This window comes from Emys orbicularis, chromosome 4, assembly GCF_028017835.1.
Source record: "Emys orbicularis isolate rEmyOrb1 chromosome 4, rEmyOrb1.hap1, whole genome shotgun sequence".
In the NCBI taxonomy this organism is placed as follows: domain Eukaryota; kingdom Metazoa; phylum Chordata; order Testudines; family Emydidae; genus Emys; species Emys orbicularis.
Window position 1 is genome coordinate 43,344,349 of NC_088686.1, and position 22,456 is coordinate 43,366,804.

Sequence of the window (22,456 nt, forward strand, 5' to 3'; positions counted from 1 at the left end):
AGGAGGGAGAGGAATTATGTAGGGTGATACAAGTGAATATAACCAGGAGTAACGAGATGAATTTAATATTTACTGCCAAAAGGCAAGGGGTTGCTGCTGTGTAGCAATGTAGCCCCACGTGTGCCAGCCACATGTCTGCCAGCACCCAGATCGCCCTCGGCCTCTTCTGGGTGCTTAGCAGACAATACTTGGCAGAAAATAGTATACTACGACTGATAGCCATCATTGTCCGACGAGGACGGTTACCAGTCGTAATAAACCATCTACTGCCAAGAGGTAAGGGGCTGGTGCAATGCAGCCCTACGGCTGCCAGCCCCACAGCTACCAGCATCCCGATCGCCGATGAAGGCTACCAGTCATGCTGCACCGTCTACCGCCAAAAGGCAGTAGACGAATTTAAGAGATGAATTTAAGACAGGGAAAAATTAAGATGACGGTTAGGAAAACTCTCAGTGAGATGCATTAGGCTGATTAATAGACTTGCAACCAAGGGAAGCTGTGAAGGATCTTTCTCTAGGGATATTTAAAAGCTAGACTGGACAAAGCACTAGAAAATTCTTTTGTGGAGAACAATCCTGCATTAGCAATGAAAGACTGCCTGTTTTCATACATGAACATGGGTGTTGCAAACAGGTTTTGGGGATTGTGACCACCTTCCTACGGTTAGAAGGAAGGTCATAAAATGTTTTCTGTTGTAACATGAGGTCAAAGTACAGAAAACGTTGAAAAGCCCCGTTTTAATAGAACTTTTCCCTCTCTGATATTTATGATTTTGTATAACAACTATATATACTGATAGAACTATAAAATTAACATGGCACACAAATGGATTAAAAACTGGCTAATTTACATGTCTCAAATTGTAACTGTAAACAGAGAATCATCATCAAGTGGGAGTGTTTCCAACGGGGTCCCACTGGGATCGGTTCTTGGCCCTATGCTATTTAACATTTTTATTGATGATCTGGAAGAAAACAAAATAATCACCGATAAAGTTTTAAGGTGACACAAATTGGGGGTGGGTGGGATAAATAATGAAGACAGAGCAATCTGGATCACTTGATAAACTGGGCGCAAGCAAACAATATGTGTTTTAATATGGTTAAATGGAAATGGATAGATCTAGGAACAAAATGTAGGCCATACTTACAAAATGTGGGATTCTCTCCTGGGAAAGAGTGACTCTGAAAAAGATCTGGGGGTCATGGTGGATAATCAGCTGAACATGAGCTCCCAATGTGATGCTGTGGCTAAAAGAGCTAATATGATCCTGGGATGCATAAACAGGAAACTCTCAAGTAGCAGAGAGGTCACTTTACCTCTGTATTTGGCACTGGTGCAACTGCTGCTGAAATACTGTGTCCAGTTCTGGTGTCCACAAGTCAAGAAAGATATTGATAAATCAGAGAGGGCTCAGGGAAGAGCCATGAGAACGACTGAAGCATTAGAAAACATGCCTGATAGTGAAATTCTCCAGGAGCTCAATCTAGTTAGCTTAATGAACAGAAGGTTAAAGGGTGATTTGATTACAGTCTAAGTATCGACATGGGGAACAAATATTTAATGGACTCCTTCAATCTTGCAGAGAAAGGTATAACACGATCCAATGGCTGGACCTGAAGCTAGACAAATTCAAACTAGAAATAACATGTAATTTTTTTAACAGTCAGTAATTAACCACTGGAACAACTTTCAGAGTGTGTTTTGTTAGGGTAGGTGGCCTGTCTAAATTCTTCTAATGGTACTCATCACTGAAGTATCTGAGCTTCTTCCAAGAGACAAACAAGTACCACAATAGGCCACTGGTCTAATTCTCTTTCATGAGGAAGCCAGGGACATGGTTTAGGCTTGTGCTTTAAAATGATGAATACAACTGTTCATGGGAAGAAAGGTTTATGGAATTGAAACAAGGGACTATGGGACAACTGCACAGCTAACCTGCAGTTAGCTGCAACCCACTATTGGATTATCAACAAATGCAGGGAATAGGAGTGACATTACCTACTCTCAGCTCCCCAATGCTCACAGCCCCTCACTTTTAATACATGTCCCGTGCCTGTGCTTGCCCTTGCATTAAACAAACAGTATCTAACATCTCCATTCATCTCTCCATTGAAACAACATCTTCTATAACCAAGAAGCAAATTAGCAGCTGGATAGAGTTTATCTCCTGCTTTGCCCACAAGGAGTGAAATAATAAAAGAAGCCAAGTTATTCCCTAATTATGTTTTCCCAGTGTCCCATCTTCTCTGTACGGGTTTTAGATCACAGGCTCTTCATGATAGAGTCTGTCTTTATTACTTGTTAAGCGCTACAGACTTGGTTTTGTACAAAGCACAAAAATAAGAATGTAAAGACACTAACTTAATCTGAACATTTCTTTCCCCTCAAATCCCTTGTAATTGCTCATAGATAATCCAAACTAGCCTTTAAACTCTGTGCCCCTGTATGAGGGTAACAAGGCTCTCCCTCTAAGGAATTTCAATATGTATAAGAAAGACGCATGAGATTTTTCAGAGGGATTTATGTGGGCAGAGCTGAGATTTTCCTTGGGACACAAAACATAAATCCAATTTGGGTCTCTCCCCAAGAGTAAACAGGTATTAGTGGATAAGACATGGACACTTTGTCTAATGTAACTATTCATCATTCATGATTTAGATTGTTCGAGAGCGTTTTGTTTGATTTTGTAACTTACTTTGTGTGTTATGTTATGGGTCTTCATGGCTGGCCATTTAATTTTAAAATTTTAATACAAAGAAAATTTAAAAACAATTAAAACATTTTCTGATATGCTCATAATCAAATCTACCCCTCACTCATTTGATTTATAGGTCATAGAGAGCAAAGCAAGGGAAACATGCAAATCCATCATCTACATCTAGGGGTGCAAGTTCCACCCCATGTTGAAAATTTATTTTTGCTCTTAATGGATGGTCCTGTCTGGAGCTCCACCCACTCAGCCAACCAGTAGGTTTTGTAATGACACGGGCCACCTGTTTGAAAACACCCAAGAGCTCACAAGGCAACTAGGGTTGTCAAGCAAGCATGGCATGGTTCCTTTTGTACACACTATCCAGGCACATCTTCTATATATGTAACCCAGAGTGAAGCTGTAGAGAGGTCTTTCAAGAGATAGGGAAACAAGCAGAGTACAACCAAGGATACAGGAAAAGAGAAAGCAGGAGAGACCCCCCTCTCATCAATACTGCAAACTGAAGAGCAATCAGGGATAAAGGGAAAGGGTTGTGGGGAGAAAAGAACCCTCCCCAATATACTGCAGAGCAAATGCCATCAGGGATGCAAGGAAAGGTGGAGAAGGTAAACCCTTCCTATATATACCACAGAGCAGAGTACAACTGGAAATCCAGGGACACCCTCCCATATATACTACAGAGCAGAGTACAATCAGTGATAGAGGGAGACCCCTTCCATGTATACTCCGGAGATAGAGGGGAACCCCACTTATATATACTTCAGAACACTAACCTTTGAGGAAGACAGGGAGAATGTGAGACAGGGGAAGTGGTTCAATCTTTAAAGAGTGCTTTGAACTCAGATAATACCCTATATAACTTTTAGTACACAGTGGGACATGGACTTCAACTTCAAGTGTCCTCGGGATTGCTTACAGTAGCTTCTGAAGCTGGATGCCCATGGATAGTATTCCAATATTTCCTCTCTGTCATCTCCCCAATGAAGACTTCTCAGAGGATATTTTAGGGCAACTTGATCCAAGCTTCCTCTCATAACTCCAGTCTGCACATTTTTGTCTAATTAGTTCTGCCAACCCCTTGTCCAGCAGGATAAATGGAGAGGATGAGGAATAAGGAAAGAATACTGCAATTCACAGGGCAAGACTAAAGACACTCCAAACAAGGAAGGACAAAAAGCGCTGAAGGACCATGCTGATAGTGAGCCACTGGCAATTCCTGACAGGACAAGCATCACGTTTGTTTCATTAGAAACAACATCTTGACTGCCAAGTCCCTCAGTGAAAGGCCTATAGGTGTTTTGCTAATACAGAATTCAAGTCCCACATTTCAAACCTTGTTTGCACTTGCTGTTCCTCCTCCTCTCCTGACCAGGAATCCTAAGCTGGCCTTTGTTTCTGTCCTTATGCTTGCCAAAGACAGATTCTTGCCTCTGCATAGCCGCAGTAGGACTGTCTCCTGTTATATTCAACCCTTTGCAACAAACAATATGCCCAAGTGGTGACCAGCTTCATAACAAAGACCAACACCTGCAAAACCACAAGGCTCTGTACACATCCCAGCAGATAACAACAGGTGCTGGGACAGGAGATGAGTGCGTAATAAGTACTCACAGCAATAGCAGGAATGCTTTAAAAAAGCTGCAGCCCCAACATCACCAGTTACTTTTACACAGATTCACAAACATGATCTGGGGATGTGTGGGGCACACAGCTGGAGGACGGTGAGCATCACGCACCAACACTGATGAGATGGTTATTGCCAAATGAGACGTTCAGTGCTGATGTACTTCGAAGTCCAACATTTCATAAACGCAACCAGCTCCGAGTAGAGACACCTCCATCTAGCTGTATCCAGAGCCCTTCTCTTGTGGTGTTTTAAAGAAGTTAGCTGGGGCAGCAGCAGTGGATTTCTCTGCTGCCTGGGTTCTGCCCGTCCAGTCAGAGCTCTGGGACCTCTGGGACTGTGTCGCTGGCAGGGATGAGTCTGCTGCATCCATGTGGACAGGTAAAGCTGCTGGAACACAAAACAGTAGGAGGAAAAGGAGAATGTGGAGACAGAGGACAGGAGAAAAGAAAGTTAAAACTGGTAACCTCATAGCAACCTAATCATAGATTTCTATATGTTATTCTAGTGGCTACCAGAAGATCTAGAGCAGTGAATCTCATCCTTTTCCATACTGGAACCTCTCTCCCATTTAGCAATGTGTGTAGGGCAACGAGGTCACAACCCCAATACCTGTTTGTGACCCCCAAGTTGAGAAATCCTGACCCAGAGCATCTCTTCTGCAGGTATTTTTTTAAAATTCAAGTTTGAATAGTTTGGATGAAAGAGGATAATTTAATTAGCACCAGAGAAGGTGAAAATAAGCTTTATGCACTACTGAATAACGCATCCTGGGCAAGCACAACTGTTTTAGCATGAGGGACAGGGTGGAGTGATCATGTGAGCTCTATAAGGAGAGACCCGCAAAGGAAAGGCAGTGATGTTCTGGTGTCCAAATAGAGAATGGTACAGATAAAGCAAATGCACTGTGAACCTCTGCATGGACTCAGTAGGGTAGACAGTGTATCACAAACAGCTACAAAGATGGGGCAAGACAGACCAGAGTAGAACTCATTTGCAATCTCCTAAACCAAACACTTCTTCAAGTTGGACCAGACTGGAACAGGTCAAAGTCTCTATACCTAAGCTCAATGGTCACCTAATGTCTGGACTGGATTGCAGCTAGCAGTTTAGAGGTAAAATGCTCCATATCCCATTCCTAAATCTCCATCTCCTGGGTCAACCAGTCCCCATTAACAGAACTTGACAGGATGAATAATTGTTTAGAGGAATAAACTAAATGATACATTATTTCATTTGTTAGTCTCAGTTAGTTACAGTTTCTTTCTGCTTCTGTGTTTTGTACAGCACCAAGTACACAGCCAATACTTAAATATTCTCACAACAGAAGAGAATTGTTCACATCCCTTTTGCATTCAGCCAAGCTACAGAAGACCATCTGGGACGTCCAATCTGATGCACTCCATTACAAACATCTCCTGACTCCTATGGCTACCTGCTCTAGCCAGAATTTGTGTTTAAAACATGACAGAATTCCCATCTGCTACTCCGCTTTCTAGCTGGAAAGCCCTGGCTTTAAGTCTCAGCCTTTCTGAGCACCTGAGTAAAAAGGACTTCCCAGCACATTTCTGAAGACAAGAGTCACTTCCTGAGGCACTGAAGTCACCTTCTGAATTCCTTCCTGTTGTAAGTTCTCAAGAGTTCTGGGGGAAATGCCCAAATCTCTCTTCTCCAGTGACATCTATTTTAGCAGTAGTCGCTAATCCAGTTTGCCTCAGGCAGCAGCGCTGTTACTGGAAATTTTCTGCTCCGACAATGTGATATAGATTTGGATGCTCACCTTAGCTTATTTGGTACATCCAGGCATGCCTTTGAATATAGGTCTCTCTGACAGAACAAGTGTTACCAGACACTATTTACTGGGGATCAAGGGCATAATTAACTTAGCTAGGCTGTTAGGTTACCAAATAAATGGAGTCCCAGGTCTCTCCTTTCATTCCTGACACTGGAAAGGAGCGAGTGTGCGCATCTCACACGGCTTTTAACAACATCTGCTGAATTCAGTCAAATTCAACTTAAAACTTTGTGTGGATGGGGGAGGGTGTGACTGGGAAGATTTGTAGCTGCATGTTTAAGAAAGAAGCTAAATTCATCACAATGACAGGGGAGAGTGTTGGCAGAGATTTGAGCTATTTATTCTTTTAGGAAAATCCTATAAAGAATGACACAAGGAAGCCTCTATCTGCAGACTTGTTCATCACGCTGGTGAGGAGTCCGATAACAGATGTATGCAGAAGCATGATTTAGTGCCAGGAGCTGGCCCCTGATGTGTATTAATACAGCTGCAAAGCGGAACAAGCCCCTCTTCATCACTCATCTCTATAAAAGACGTGGAATTCGAGATGGCCCGATGTTAGGCAGAGCAAGCCCATTTGTTCTGCTGACTGATGGAGCCAGCTTAGGCTGTGTCCTTCACCTCTATGGGGCACTCAGGTTGCGAAAAAGGAGCTCAATGAAGCAGGACCTGGTCAACAAGTGAGACGAGAGCAGTTGGACTCAGCGAAGGAGCTATTTAAAGGAGAAGTCTGGCACTGTACATGTGCCTGTTGCCTACTCTCATTTATGGGCCTGAATTCTAATTCACCCCAGAACTTTATCGTTCATTGAAGGAATAGGGTTCCTCAAAGAGACATCTGCAGTGAGAGAAAGTGAGGTTGCCAAACTAACCCAAGGAAGGGGAAACCCTGATTAATAACATGATAGTAACTAGTGAGAGTGCACGAGACAGGGAGGGAGTCTGTGATTATCTCTTTGTGTTATCTTATAAATACAAGGCTGGATTAAATTGTTTAAAGTGTTTTGGGATCTATTTTGATGACAGCAGCCATAGACATGGAAGATCAGTCTATAGAAACAGAGCAGAAATACACCACAAAAGTTACATTCTGGCAGGAAGAACCATGGAAAGCAGCAGAAGCATAAAACAAAATGATAGGACAATAATTCCCATCAAGAACTCTATATTCCCCAAGAATGATCATAATTAGCTATTCAGATACCTTTCTATACGCCCTTCCACACTAGGAATCTGATTATCCTGTTATAACATTCAAGGCCACCAATGGACCTGCTAAATCCAAGAATACCAGCAAACAGACTTTTGCCAGGAAGAAGCAAACTGACACTCTTCATTTGCTTACCAGACACACTTTTTCTGTTCCTTTGAAACAAGCACAGAGATCCCTCTGGATACATACTGACTAGACATATAATCTGAACTGTATTTACTGCATGATTTCCTTCCAGCTCCGTTATTCTTAATCTCCCACAAACTCCCAGAAAAGGCACTGACATGATTCCACCCATCCACTGGTGGTTCCTCTGGTCTTTTCCATTGTTTCCTGGATCTGACCATCGCTTTGCTCTTGGCCACCCACCTTCTTGCTGCTGATTCCTGACACAAAAATTTAGTCACAAGCTACCAGAGGAACATGGGTCACATAGAAATTGCATGTTGGAATTAAAAAATTTCAAGGAGTGAACTCACTCTAGGCAGGTATCTCCCCACCCTCCCAAAAACCTCTTTGATCCTCAGATTTATACCCATTTCACACCTGAGTCACCTTCAAAACCCTACAAAATAGTCACTTCTGAGGTATAATCCACCTGGAAAAAAAAGCCAGAATTCTAGATGTTACATTCCTGGAGCAAGAAGGGGAACAGGGGCCATTACCACTTGCAGTGGTAAACGGCTCCAGGTGGAGTTGGCATTACCAGTATGGATATTGAGAGGTGAGCCATTAACCTTAGCAAGAATTAGGCTCTTGCAGCAAAGGGTCCAGAGATCTCCTTAAGAGAGGGAACCAAAACACCAGTTCATACCAGGCATCGTGAAAGAGATCTGGGAAGTACAGGGGCTCACCTCCTCATCACTATGGGGTTGCATGGCTTAATTTTAGAACTGTGGAAATAATGGCTTATGCAGCAGCAGCACTGATTATTGACACTGCAAGACCTTGCAATGTAAATGATACTAACTCACCATGGGTGCACCTTCATATACTCATTCATTAGGCCACTCTTTTTGTTACTGTGCAAAATGCAAGTCACTTACAGCCATAACTCACTATCACCTTCTCACTTGTGTTTCATTTAACTTTAATCCTCAATATTCCTACAAATATTGTGCTATTTTCAGACAGACAGTCTTCCCCCCTCTTTCCAACTTAGGAATTCCTACCTTAGACCTCCACAGCAAGATTTTCAAGTGACTAGTGATTTTTGGGTGCCCAACCTAAAATACCTTCAAAAGGCATGGTTTTCAGAGGGTGAACGCTTCAGACTTTCTGAAAAAATCGAGGCCCTTTAAGGCATCACAAGTTGGGAATCCAAAAACCAAAGCACCCAGTATCACTAGCCACTTTTGAAAATCTTGGTCCCAGTGTTTTGCCTATGCTGGAATGTCCCCTCAGGACATGTGACGGTGCACAGACCAGGGATGTTAGGGTTAAATCTAGTTACCTGAAGTAGGGCTGGAAAGAGAGGCTGCAGCTGCTGCTGGCTTTCGTTTCCTCTTGATATCCCTTGAGCAGGGCGGTCCCAGGTGTATATTTGTCTGTCTGGGGAGGAAAACTGAAATATTAAAAAGATTGTCCTAATATCACTTTATCAGGAAGAGACACTGACCACTAAGCCTTAACACTACCTGGCTAGCTTCCATCCACCTGCTTGCTGCCTGGGTAAAGAGACAGCCTCTCGAAGAAGCAGCAACTCATTCACATCCCCCACTGCCTCCACAGCCTATGGCCAAAACTTTGTTTCATCCTCAAGCTCAGGCACCAGATCCAGGATATGAGCTGGGGCAGCAGATTAATTTTCCCAAAATATAGGCTGTTCTTCAAAGGCTCTGATATAGCTAATAAAATCATTGCGCAGGCAGAGATGGGACTGAACAGGTACTTAGTGGATGCGATATCAGCATTTCTGTGGGGCCCTACCACTTTCTGCAGAATGTAAGCTTTCATTAAAAAGTAAGGCAAGTTTTCTTGCCCCTATGGTTATGAAAATAGCTCTGCACTCACATCACATTTAGAATGTTATTATCTTGGGGTGTGCCTAGACTACAAATTTTTTTATCTGTTTTCTGGCACAAATACATGAGTGCTTAAGCTGGTGCAGCTGTAAATCAGGTTCCTGTGTTTTCAACACTGTGTTATGCAATTGTGCTGAAAACACCAGTGCCAGGTCCATGCTAGCACATACATCATTTTGTAATGCAGCCTTACTGAGCCAATGCATAGGCTGAAATGGTTTAAAAGCCTGATCTGCCCATTCATATGAGCTTATGTGAACTCTGAAGCCTAATGATAATGGTTTCTATGGCACCAATTTGACTGTTTATCACTTTAGAAAAAACATTCTATTATTATGGATCACAATGGAACTGGGATTGTGGATGAAGTTTGAACAGAGTACTGTCATCTAATCCCTCCCACCAACACTGACCTCTGCTCATAAGAAGAAATATCAAGAAATTTAATTCAGAAAATATATTCTCATCAGTAGTTTGAGGAGACCCACCCAAACAATCCAGAATGAATAAGGAAGAATAACTTATCAATGAAATTGAGTTCAAGTTCCTGCTCTGCCACAGACTTCCTGTGTCACTTAGGGCTTCTCTTCACTGCTCCACAGTTCAGACTTCAGGGATGTGAATAGCAGTGCTGTAACTCCCCCAATTGGATGCTGTGAGTGTAATCTAAAAGGTTCCTCACTGGCAATAATGTAGAGCAGGGTTTCTCAACCCATAGGTCAGGACCCAAAATTGAATTGCCAGAATGTTTCAAAGGGTTGCGTGGCAGCTCCTGTCCCACAGGGCTGGCTGGGCTCGCATCCCTGCTCCAGGCACTGCAACCTCTGGGTCCCAGAGCCACTCAGGTTTGGCCCAGCCGTCATGATAATGGGAGTCCAGATAGGCCAAATTTGAGTGAGGTCACAACTCCACTCTCACAAATTTGGTCCAGTCAGGGGGGTAGGGCCAAACCTGAGCGGCTCTGCAACCCCAGAGGTTGCAATGCCCGGAGCAGAGAGCCAGCCCCACCCAGCCCCACAGTACCAGAGCTGCAGGAACCGCTACTGTGGGGTGAATGCTGGGCAGGACCCAACCGAAACTACCCCAGGGCCTCCACCCCCAGACTATTTCTACCAGCTTAGGTTAAAAACTTCCCCAAGGCACAAATCCTTTCCTTGTCCTTGGACGGTATTGCTGCCACCACCAAGTGATTCAGACAAAGATTCAGGAAAAGGACTACTTGGAGTTCCTATTTCCCCAAAATATCCCCCCAAGCCACTTCACTCCCATTCCTGGGGAGGCTTGAGAATAATATACCAACCAATTGCCTTTAATAAAAGTACAGACCAGGCCCTTTATTTTTAGGACACTAAAATCAATCAGGTTCTTAAAAGAAGAACTTTATTACAAAGAAAAAAGTAAAAGAAGCACCTCTAAAATCAGGATGGAAGGTAATTTTACAGGGTGATAAAAGGATTTAAAACACAGAAGATTCCCTGCTAAGCTCAACTTCAAAGTTACAAAAGCAGGAATAAACTTCCCTCTTAGCACAGGGAAAATTCACAAGCTAAAACAAAAGATAATCTAACGCATTTCCTTGCCTTTACTTACAATTCCTGTAATTTTAGATGTATCATTTTAAGGTATCTTTTCAAGAGATGGGTTACCTGCTTGGTCTGTCTCTCTCTATCCAGCGGGAACAAACAAAAAGAGCACAAACCACCACCCCCAACCCCTGATTTAAAAGTATCTTATTTTCCCATTGGTTCTTCTGGTCAGGTGCCAACTAGGTTAATTGAACTGATTAACCCCTTACAGGTAAAATGATTCTGTACCTCTGTCTGTACCTCTGGCCAGGAGTGATTTTATGTTACTGCATACATAAAGGTGTTACCCTTCCCTTTTTATTTATGACACCTCCATTATGTGCCACCTTGTGCACATTGCTATCCACAGCCCCATAATCCAAACTGTGGGGCAGTGTATACAGCCTAAATCTCTCTCTGACTCTGTTCCCTGTCTGTAAAACAGGAATAACAGCACTTCCTATCTCACAGAGGTGTGGCGAAAAATTACATTAAAGATTGCGAGGCATTCAAATACTACAGTAATGGAGGCCCTGTAAGTACCTAAGATATAATGAAAGCTTCCATTTCTTTCAGATCCTCATGCTTTTACAGCTGGTATTTCTATAATTATTTTTTCTAGTGGTTTAATAACTATGCTTTTCATCCTTAGGGTCATGGGTTCCAGTCTCTTGTAGGTCATCAGGGAAATGAGGTTCGTGCTTTCATATTTCCAACTGAGTGTTTGTTCATTTAGAAATATGTTTGCTCATAATGTGTTCACACTGTTTGTGAATGTGAGCTCATAGGAATCCAGGACTGGATGCTGCAATTCAACTCTCAACTGCATCAGCACAACAGTGTGGGAAGCCCTGAGAACAAGGCTAACCAGGGTGTGCTACTAACTGGAAGCAACCCTGGCTCTAGCCAGTTAGAAGTCTCAAATTCATGAACACTGAAGAATAAAAATGCACCACAGAACAAAATCTTGCATTCTGTACCATCAATTAAAGTTTAAGAGCCACAAGGAGTCATTATGTGCAACATGAAATCAGTCACTGAGGAGATATTAAGAAATCTTACCAATGGGATGATTTTATTTTAAGCCTGGAAGTCAGCTTCCACTAGAGGCCAAATTTTCAAATGCCCTCAATTTTGCAGGTGCAGATCAGGCTCAAGTATTTGCATGAGTATGTGCAGGAAATAGAAGCCTACTGAAAATCTGGACCTATGGGACAGGTTTCAGAAATGCTCACACAATTAGTGTGCGTGTGTGCATGCAAATGAGGTATTTGTGCACACAGAAGGCCAGCTGGACACCTACGTGACCCCTACTCACTCAAATACCTGATTTGCACACACATTCATGATGACACACAAAATTTGACAATTGTGGCATGTGTTTCTGAACATCTGAACCTGAATAGCTAGAAGAGACTAAAACAAACAATTGTAGTCTAAGATTTTTATTTTGCACTTTTCTAAGGCAGCGCCAGATTACAAGATGATTATATAAACAAGTTAGATGACCATATAAAATAAAATTACTCTTCTATAGCACTTTTCAACTTTATAACTCTATACAAACATTAACCAGTTAATTCCCACAACACTCCTGGCATTATCATTCGCATTGAGGCAAAGGTGTGAAGTGATTTGCCATAGGCCACTGAAGGAAACTATGGCTAGGATTAGAATACAGGAGCTCCGAGCTCCATGCTCAAACCCCAACCACCTCTCATTACAATTACAAAGAAATAGAATTTTTAAAATGGTTAGTTATTAAAGTTTCAGAATTCTTTACTGTACTGAAAACAAAAGGCGGAGCAGCTTTCTAGTCAGATGTGGGTACCAACTATGCTGCATTCAGCAGCCCTGCTACTACTACAAAGGCTCAGGGGGTCATAAAGCATAATATGTATTTCATTCAGATTTATCCCTTATTGATCACCCACACTCCAGTTAGTTAATCAGGAGCCTACTGACTGCTCACTAGCTTTGATTGACCTGGTGGTAAAAGTGTCAATTTCAAGTGCTCAGTGCACTTTAGGGCACTGTAAATCTGCATACAGCGGCATATGTTGGGGGGTGGGGGGACAGATGTGCCCTATTAAAGTGCATTAGGATGACAGAGAAAGTCCAGGCATACAGAGTATATCTTATCAAGGATGTGGCACTGCTCTATATTAACCTACAAATTTAATACATTTCATATGATTCTCTGGTTGTTGTAAGGAAAGGTATAGGGTAGCTATATTGGGTTACTTGGAGCTGCATGCATAGCAAAAGCAAACAGGAAGGCCAGTCAATTGGTATAGATAAGTCATCTTCTGACAAACAGCAAGAGACCAGGTTGAGCCATTAACTGTAAAGATCCTACATATAGGCTGTGACGAAGTGGGAATTTTTTGTAATGTTTGTATGAAGCCTATGTATATCTCAGTTTCCCCTATATGCTGCATTGTTACCTAGTGGGGGGGGAAATGTCTGTTTGCTCTTGGGCCAGGCTAAGACACAAGTATGAATGGTGCCTAGCTGTCTGCGTCTAAGTGTGTCATTGGAAAGGAATCGGCTTAGGCCAGCCCCACATCACTTCAGTGGAGAATCCATGAAGACAATGGCAAAAAACCTTGCAACCAAATACCATAGATTGCCCCACCTCTCAGCAGGGAGGCTAAACAGCATTTCCCCAGCTGGAGAACAAAGGACTGTGGGATATGAGGTGAAAGTTAAGTGTGGGCTGCGGGTAGCAGTCGGGCACACACTGGGGAATCTGATGAAGGAGGGACAGACAGAGCTTGAACAATGGGGTTCATTACAGCTTGGCTGGGTTCTGGCTACCCAGAATGGACTATGCTTTAACCTTCATTTCTCTATGATAACCAAGGACCTCCTAAGCTGTGTTCCAGTTGACTAATAAGCCTGACTGTTTGACAACGCTGGCTGGTTGTCTGCAGATGCTTGCAGGAGTGCATTGCTCCTTAAGAATGTAAAAATCTCTCTCGGGGTCTGTCTTAGCGGGACTCGCTGAATGGAGCTCACAGTGTGAAGCAGCAGTGCTGAAGGCCAAGAGGTCCAGCCTAAGGAGACGGTGAAGCTGCGTGCGTGGCTTACCCTGGAGGAAGAGTGGGACTCCTAGGGTGTTTGGCACACAGAAGGGGTCCTCCCAGACTGCTCCAAAGCTGGGGCCATAGCATAGGCTCCAGCCAGGAGTTACACAATATTAAAAGGACACTAACCAGTTACTAAGTAGCTCAGAGAAGAGAAGGGCTGGGGGGGTGAGTTGTCAGGTACTGCTCATGCGGAGCAGTCAGAGGCAGGTCCTGTGGGAGAATCTGAACGAGTTGGGCCTAAACTCAGGTAAGCTAGAAAGGGGTATAGATTTGTTTTGTTTTAAAATCATCTCTCTCATGGCATGCTGCAATATTGTGTTTTGGAGAAGGTTATCTGGTCATTATGCATTATCTACGGGACAGAGCCCTGAAGGACAGCCTTGCAGGGTCCAATCACAGTAGGGACTGCTGAGTAATCACAGGAGGTATGCTGAGGGCTGTAACCCAGGGACCCTATCTAAGAGAGGAAGAACTGGGAGATTCTGCCCTGAGAAAGGTGTAAGCTCGAAAGTTTCTCTCTCACCAACAGAAATTGGTCCAGTAAAAGATATTACCTCACCCACCTTGTCTCTCTAAAAATGTAGCAACTCCTTTGTCAGCCTCTCATCACTAACAGCGAATGAATGAGAAACTACGGGGGTTCAGCAAGAATATATTTCTGTGAGAAAAAAAATCTATGGTTATCCACAGACAGTGGTATTTTTACCACAAGATTGGGGAGTTCTCTTGAGCATCTGGATTCTCTCCCATCCTGTTCTTAATGTATTAAGCCACGATGTACAAAGCATAAAGCTGAGCCTGCAGAAAGGGAAGAACCTTTGATGGACAGCTGGTTGGGTTTTGCTGTTGTGCCTACCGTGCACCAGAAAAATTTAGACTATGGCTTCCTTTTGCACCATCACATGCTTAGCCAAAGAGATGGTGTGACTGACAGCCTGGGATCCTGAAATCCGCTGTTTTATCCCAAGATCAGTACAGCACAACAGAAGCTCCTCCTCCCCATCAAGATATAGCAAGCCTGAATTGGAGGAATCATCACTAGGACGAAGAGGAGAGTTCAGTCCTTCGCTTCTCTGGAAGGGAATCAATTAGCACCAATTGCAATGGTAGTTTGTGTGATGTGGACACCTGTCTACAAGGAACTAGACTGAGAAACACCACGTTCATTTCACTTAGTCCACTGAAACAACTCAGTCACTAAAACTAAGCCTGGTTTATAAACATCCAATTTTCCAAGACACTGGCTCAGAAGCACCACAACTGCAGAAAACAAGATGGCATCACAGGCTTTTCAGAGAACTCTCCATGCCAGATTGGCACACTTGATAAAAAAAAAATATAGTAAAATTTACTCAAGAGGAAAAGCTCTTCAGAGCAATAGCTGTTGCAAAGATTCCCACTGGCATACAAAAGGACCTCACCTGGGCTCTTTGTGATTATGATGCCCAATCTAAGACTTCCTTGGAAGCTGGATGCATAGAACATGCAAGGTGTGAGTCTTTCACTAAAATCCCACACTGCCCTGTTTCTCTGTCAACATAATCCATGGCAACCTTATTCTAACCATATCCTTGGATGTAAAGCATTTGTATCATGCTAGTGAAAGTTACAGTGAGCATTAGGCGTTGCCATGAATCTAATGTTTTACAAACAAAGGCTACTATAGCCTCATGTTAACGTAAATGTTCAACAGAGACAGCCTTCTAACAGCAGCACACAGCCCAGCTGTTGCTGTTGTTTGCTGGTGATGCAGCAAAACAGGCCAAATAAAAGGTGCCTTTTCTAAGCCCTGAGGTAAAACCTGAGGCTGTTTACAGTGGCTTCAAAGGTCAAAATTAATAGTGAGAGCAGAGTTCCTCCTCCTCTTTGAAATGATACAACCAGCTGGGCACCGAAGTCTGATCTGCACATCACATATGTGCAAATCACTACAAGGTATTCATCCAATCAGCACACACAGCTCCTATGCATGCAAAAGGTCTCTTGTTATCACATCACAGAGCACACATTTCCTTTGCACAGCAGCATCGCCTCTTCTACCACCCTGAGCCCCAGGGAGTCCTAAAGGAGCACATTTTTAGGTTCCAAAATCACCGTAAGATTGTTGACTTCTGAAATCATGTGAACCTCATGGGTCATTTACTATACTCCTCAGCCTTCATGCAATGGCAGCACAGTCACCCAAGAAAGGATTTGTAAATATGTAGTAAACACCACTCTTTACTGAGAACTGTGTGTGATGGCACACAAGTGAACTGCCTTCCTTCCAGTGTCCCAAGTAAAGATTCCAAACAGAGAAGAAGAAGGGATCCCTCTGCCTTGTTCTACCTTTCCAATATGGATTCAGGAACGCAATTCAAATTTAGGCTCCCTAGTTTAGGCTCCTCACACCCCACCCTCATAATCTAAACATCCTGTCTCCTGGACACAGACCATCCCCCTTCTTCTGACCTCCAGAAAGAACAATAAATGAGTTTCCACCCCCAATCTCATTTTGGAGGATGACCAGCGAACAAGTGGAAATGGAGGCAATCTGTCTTCCCTCCACCCATAACTCAGACTCCAAGGTCCAGAGGAAAGGGGAACAGAGGCTCAAGTCTGCTCTGAAATTCTTAGACTCTAGGGACGACCATGATACCAGACCAATAGGCCAAAAACAAACATGAAGCACCTTCCCAATGATGGAGCCATGGAACATTTTAATGTCTAATCAATGGTTCTGAGCTGCTATAAACCTAGCCCATTTGCAGTACCCAAACAGGCTTGAGAAGCAAGTCAGCAGCTGTTCAGCACTACCACTCCATACAGTTTCTAGGTGCAGCAGAGAAAAATGGGTGGTGGTGGAAAGGATAGAGGACATGAGAGGGGGAGTACAATACTTGGGCTTTCCATGAAAGCCTCTGCTCACTTGCCTCTAAAAGGCTGCATCGTCAAGTGTAAACCTTAACAGACAAGGCATGATTAGCAAACGCTTTTGTGCTCTTAAAGGAGAGTAATTATAGGCATGTGAAAAAAGGGAAGTGATACCCGAGGTACTCTTCCTTGCACACCTCCCGAGAGGCAGCACGGCCATTAAAAATTCCATGATGAAGAGGAAAAACAGCCTGGGAACAGCCAGGAGGCAATACAGCAAATTAATACACCAGCTATCCCTGGGGAGAGCTGCAAGAAAGCAGAAAACTCTCCTCGCTTTGCAAAATAAAATTATACCACTAATGATAACAGAGTCACCACACACACACAAAACCGCTTCTAATGATGGGTGTGAAATCCCCAGTGCTGCCCAGACACTTTGAACAAAATCTCTCCTCATCGCAGACATAAAGCAAGAAAGGAAATCTTGTATAGTACAATTTATACAGCCTTTCAACTGCATCTTCCCAAGGAACCCTCCATACAGAACCTTCTCCTTGACACTGAAAAGCCCTTCTTATATGCCCATAGCTCTGCACTCAGCATTCGGAACAGCAGCTCTGTTTAAATGAAGCACTGAGCTCCAAAACACTCACTGCACTGCACTGCCAGACAAACTGCACCAAAAGCCACTAGAGGCAAAGAAAACATTTCCACGAGGGAAAAGAGAACAAACTCCACCTGATAACTATGTTTCTAGCAGATACATTTGCAAAAGGCTTTCCAAAGGCAGCCAGCAATTGTAAAAAAGACAAGACATTGAACAGAGGGAAGCAGTATGACTTGGCATAGTGAACACCAAGCTGAAAGTGGGCATCCAGTACATTTCTACAAAACCGCCAGGACAGGCTAATGTCTAACCAGACATCACATGATCTTTAACCTTTCTTCCTATGCCCTGTGTTTTCACCGCCATTTGACAAGTAGATAGATAGAAGCTGCCTCTGTAGGAAGATTATTTGGAGTTTACAAAAGCATAAAACAACAACATCAGCTGGTTCCAAACCTGGAACACTGGGAGATTTTGATAACTAGAGCAGTGGATGAGTAGATTCACAGGACTGTCTGACCCTGGTGCCAGGATTTACGAAGGCTGTTTATGCACCTTTTTAGTGGCTCTGTAAGGGGTTAAAGGAGAACTTGGCTTTAAAGAGCAACTGTGTGTTGTGGGGACATTTCTATAATGGAGTTTGTGAAAGTGTGCTGGCATTTTTATACTTTTGGCAACACCTTTAGGTAAAGCAAAGCACCTTCCATTAAAGATTTCAGTCTTACCTAGGTACATGGGACTGCGCATGCATTTTCATTTCTAATCATCTTTCGTCCCAAAGAATTTTTAAGCACTTTTCACACTATATACTGGAACCACTTCATCCTCATTGCAGGCCCCTGAAATGCAGCCACCTCTAGAGTAGAGAAACCACTTGTTTAACAGCACATGGCAACACACCACCACAGATTAGGAGAGGGGGTAAAGAATGCAACATCTGCTTCAAGCTGCACAAGAAATTGAGACGGGAGGCAATTAGCAGGGTTAAAGTTTAAAGATTAAAGGGCCAGCACATGAGGTTTATTCTTTGAAATAGGGCAGTAGTTTCTGAAGGACAGGTCTTAGGATACATGCACACCCATCCACTGGTTACTAAATTATTCATGTAGCAGAAATGAGAAACGCCAATGATCACACTTGCTTCAGAAAACCCTTGTTCAACACGGCCATAACCAGTAGCTTTGGGAGCAGGGTAGGGCTTTCACAGGCCAAGCTAGGTGCCACCAGCTTTTTCCTGATTGGATTCATTAGCAGGAGACAGGTTTGTTTTTTATAGGGAGAACAGGGAATGGCTGGTTCCACTTGTAGCATTGGGCATATGACCTGCTCACTGCATTATGTAGAGATGCAGCTCCAAGCTTCATGGTGGAGTTTACAGGGGTGCAAGGCAAATGTGAAGGCAAGAACCATTGAGAGGAGCAGGTTTGCTGGTTGGTATTCTCATGGATTCTTTTTACTCTCATCCTGCCACTGCTCCTACAGCTGCTGTGTCCTATGCAGAAGTCACAGACCTGCATGCATGACATCATGGTGCGACATCACGAATTCCCTGCAGAAGTCAGTGGGAGGAGAGGCTGAGCTGGGAAGATGCCAAGCCTTCATTTAGACAAACAACCCTAGTATATTTTCCATGCCCTATTTACTAATTAACAAGTGAAAGGAAACTGAAGCTTTAAGTATGGAGAGCGCCTTCAGAATAAATCTGTCTTTAAGAACATAGGTAGAGTTCCCTCCCTGGCCAGGCTTCATCCACACACAGTAAGAAGGGTGCAAAGGTGCATTACACTTTGACAGCAACAATTGCTGAGAATGCTGGAGTGACCGCTGTGAGGCAAGCTTTTCAATCAGATTTAATAGTGGCCAGCAGAAGGCACTTGTACAGCACATGACCTTTCCCCCTCGAACCAAATAATGCCAGCTCAAACATGCCTGAACTCTTGGTCATTCCTGACCCAAGTTTCTCACCATAATGCCACAGCACAGAGAGATCATCAGTAACAAAGTCATCTCCGTTTATCTACCGCCAAGTCTGCTATCGGTTCAGGACACCCAGAGATCTTAGGGTTCCTCAGTAATGCACATTAGCCTACCACCACCTTCTTTGCAGTTTGGTTTCCAATTCTAATAATAGGCAACGATATGGCCATCTATATCTTCACATGATCTACAGCAACCCACCAGCTTGGTACTACTGGGCACTGTGTGGCAGAGGTCCAGTCTGTATTTCAAACCCAGACCACTGTTCTGTCCCCAGGACCTGATTGCTCACTACTCTGCATGCTCACTGGCAACTGAGTGGAGACCAAACTCACTGCATGTGTACACTTTATCAGGATTGAAACCCAGGTTTCCAAGAGCATTAACCCACAGGCTTGCTAGTACTGAAGGAACCAGACATGTGCCAAAGGAAGGGAAATGAGACAATCCTCATAATAGGAGCAAAGCAGGGGGATTACCTGGCAGTGCAGTGTGCTGGTGAGCATCTTCTGTGGGAGGCATCAGCAAGAACATCCAGAGAGTACAAAGGAGATAACGGATTGAACTGGAAAGTCCAAGAGAGATTATTTAAGCAGTGTTTAAAGGAACAATTTCCAGATGCAGCAGCTCAAATCCACTCTCCACATCGGCTCACGCAGTATTCAGAGCCTCTCCAACACATCATCAAATAATGGGGGCAAGTGATATCTGATTCTGTCCCTTCCACTACCCTCTTTCAAGGCAACAACCCTGCAGAGGAGTTGCTCCTCTTGCTCAGCACACAAGCATCAGGGTAAACAAGAGCATATTCAGAGAGCCCTGTATGGGATTGCTGCACTCCATGATGAGTGTCCACCTCCCCCAGGGAGAGCTTCCTGCCCATGCCCTTGGGTCTAAGGATAGAAGTTACTTCCATAAATACAAGTAAAGATGCAAGTAAAACTCCTCCTCATGTTGGACACTTGGATTAATGGAGCAGATTCATTACCAGAAGACTAACCATGCTCCCGAAAGCTCAATTTCAAGGCTCAATTCAAAGAGAACCCCCCATTGCTTCCACAGCAAAGGGACTAGCTGAATGAGAGACCCCCCTCCCCCAGTTAGCAAGGTCTCTCACATCAGGGACCCTTTTTAAGCCAATTTCAGAGAAACAGGAATGTTCTTCCCCTCCTTCTGGTTTTTAGACCAGTCGAAGATCTGTCACACTGCAGACACTGGAAGAGCCTAGGAGCCATCAACCCTATTAAGGGCAGCTTATCTTGAAGGACACAACCCTGGAAATCTTTTTATTCTTTTTAAGAGAGGGGTGGGAATTGAACAGTCACTAATCAACCACACGATGACATGGAGCAACATTTACTCAATTTGGAAACAGACTGCAGAATTCATCCTACTAGCTACCCTCTGGATGCCTGCATTAACCTCCCAAGTGACCACATGCATCATCATCCTCCTCTCCTCCTGTTTGTTCTCAACTTAGACTAGAAGCTCTTCAGGGCAGGGAATCCATTTTTGTGTGTGTGTTATAAAATGCTAGATACATCTCTGGTACTCTATCCTAAAATAAGGAGAGATCACATACCTTGTACAGTAACTGGAGTTCTTTGAAATGTGTCCCCCTATGGGTGTCCACGGAAGATGTGAATGTGCCTTCAATAGGAGATTTTTGGCAGCAGTGCCTGTTTGGTCCAGGCATGTGCCCTAATTATCGTAATGGCTCATACCAAAGGCATACAGGTCTGTGACGAACAAACTGCCATCAGTTCCTTCTCTACTGCAAAGTCTCACAGAGACAAAGATGCCAAAGCAAAGAGGAAGAAGGGTGGGTAGTGGAGCACCAAGAGGGGGACACATCTTCAACAACTCCAGTTACTTTACAAGGCAAGTAACCTCTTCTTGCTCTTCTTCGAGTTGTGTCCTTATGGTGGCTCCACTTGACATATCTCCCGAGCAGTCCCCTCTGAAGGAAAGGAGAGCTTTGGAACCCAGTCTAGAACTGTTTGCAGAACTGCAGAACCAAAGGCAGCATCTTTCTTTGAGGTATGCATTAAAGCATGGTGTCTTGAGAAGATGTGAACTGAAGCCCATGTAGCAGCAATGCATATTTCTGCTATAGGAACTGGGGGTGGTTCATCCGTCACAGACCTATATACCCTCAGTACAGGGCTTGAGGATAGCTAGAGTGCATGTGTGGATCAAACAGGCATTGCTGTCAAAAATCTCCAATCAAAGGCACGTGCAGCGCATGTGCATCTCAAGTGGAGCACCCATAGGGACACTTTTCAAAGAACTGGGCGCTCGTGCTTTTAAGAAATTATAAATTAATAATCCTTCAGCTATGAAAGGACCCTGGTTATAAACACCACTCAGGAATCCAGAGCTCAGTGCCACCTTTTATAAACAAAGGGCTTGATACAGGCTGAAGAGATGCTATAATCTCTGAAACGTCAATTATCAGACAGCTTCTCCTTTAAATGGACCATTATTCTATTGTCAGACAAACATTACAACGGTATTGTGGGGAGGAACCTCCAGTGACCCCTTGTAGCTATTTAAGTTCATCATAAGAAGAGCATTTCCTGTGGCTCTCTCAAGGTCTACACAGTTAGTCTTCACTCTGACACTCAGAGCATTACATAGTTTGAAAGTTAGAGAGCTGTTCTAACAGGCAGGGGACTCTATGGCCTCAAGAGTAGTTCTATCGCCCCGGAGACATGAAGTGCTCACTCAGGGCCACCTGAGACAGTAAAACTGAAACCCAATTTCAAAAACAAGGTGCATTCAACATCAGTGTCTGTGAAACAAAATAAGCATCTGACCACTGAACAGAAGGAGGCACTATTGCTGTGAGGAACCAGACAGTACTGGTGCGCCCGAGGAAGAGGCCCATTGCCTTGGCAGAGTCACAGAGATTGGGCTCTTCTGCTTTGGCTAGATGAGCCAATTGTCACTGAATCTGATCTAGATAATACACTTATTGGAGAAGA

General features: G+C 43.7%; 1 protein-coding gene across 1 annotated transcript in view; it reads right to left on the reverse strand.

Annotated features, from left to right (window-relative positions):
• Positions 1-4,557: 4,557 nt before the first annotated feature.
• The window catches only part of GPATCH2L (G-patch domain containing 2 like), a 34,279-nt gene continuing 16,380 nt past the window's right edge, over positions 4,558-22,456 (reverse strand). Inside the window, exons 8-10 of the mRNA XM_065403865.1 lie at positions 19,949-20,034; positions 8,802-8,899; positions 4,558-4,730 (exon numbers count right to left, since the gene is read on the reverse strand). Of these exons, the coding sequence (XP_065259937.1) occupies positions 4,558-4,730; positions 8,802-8,899; positions 19,949-20,034 (357 nt within the window). The remainder of the gene's footprint in view (positions 4,731-8,801; positions 8,900-19,948; positions 20,035-22,456) is intronic.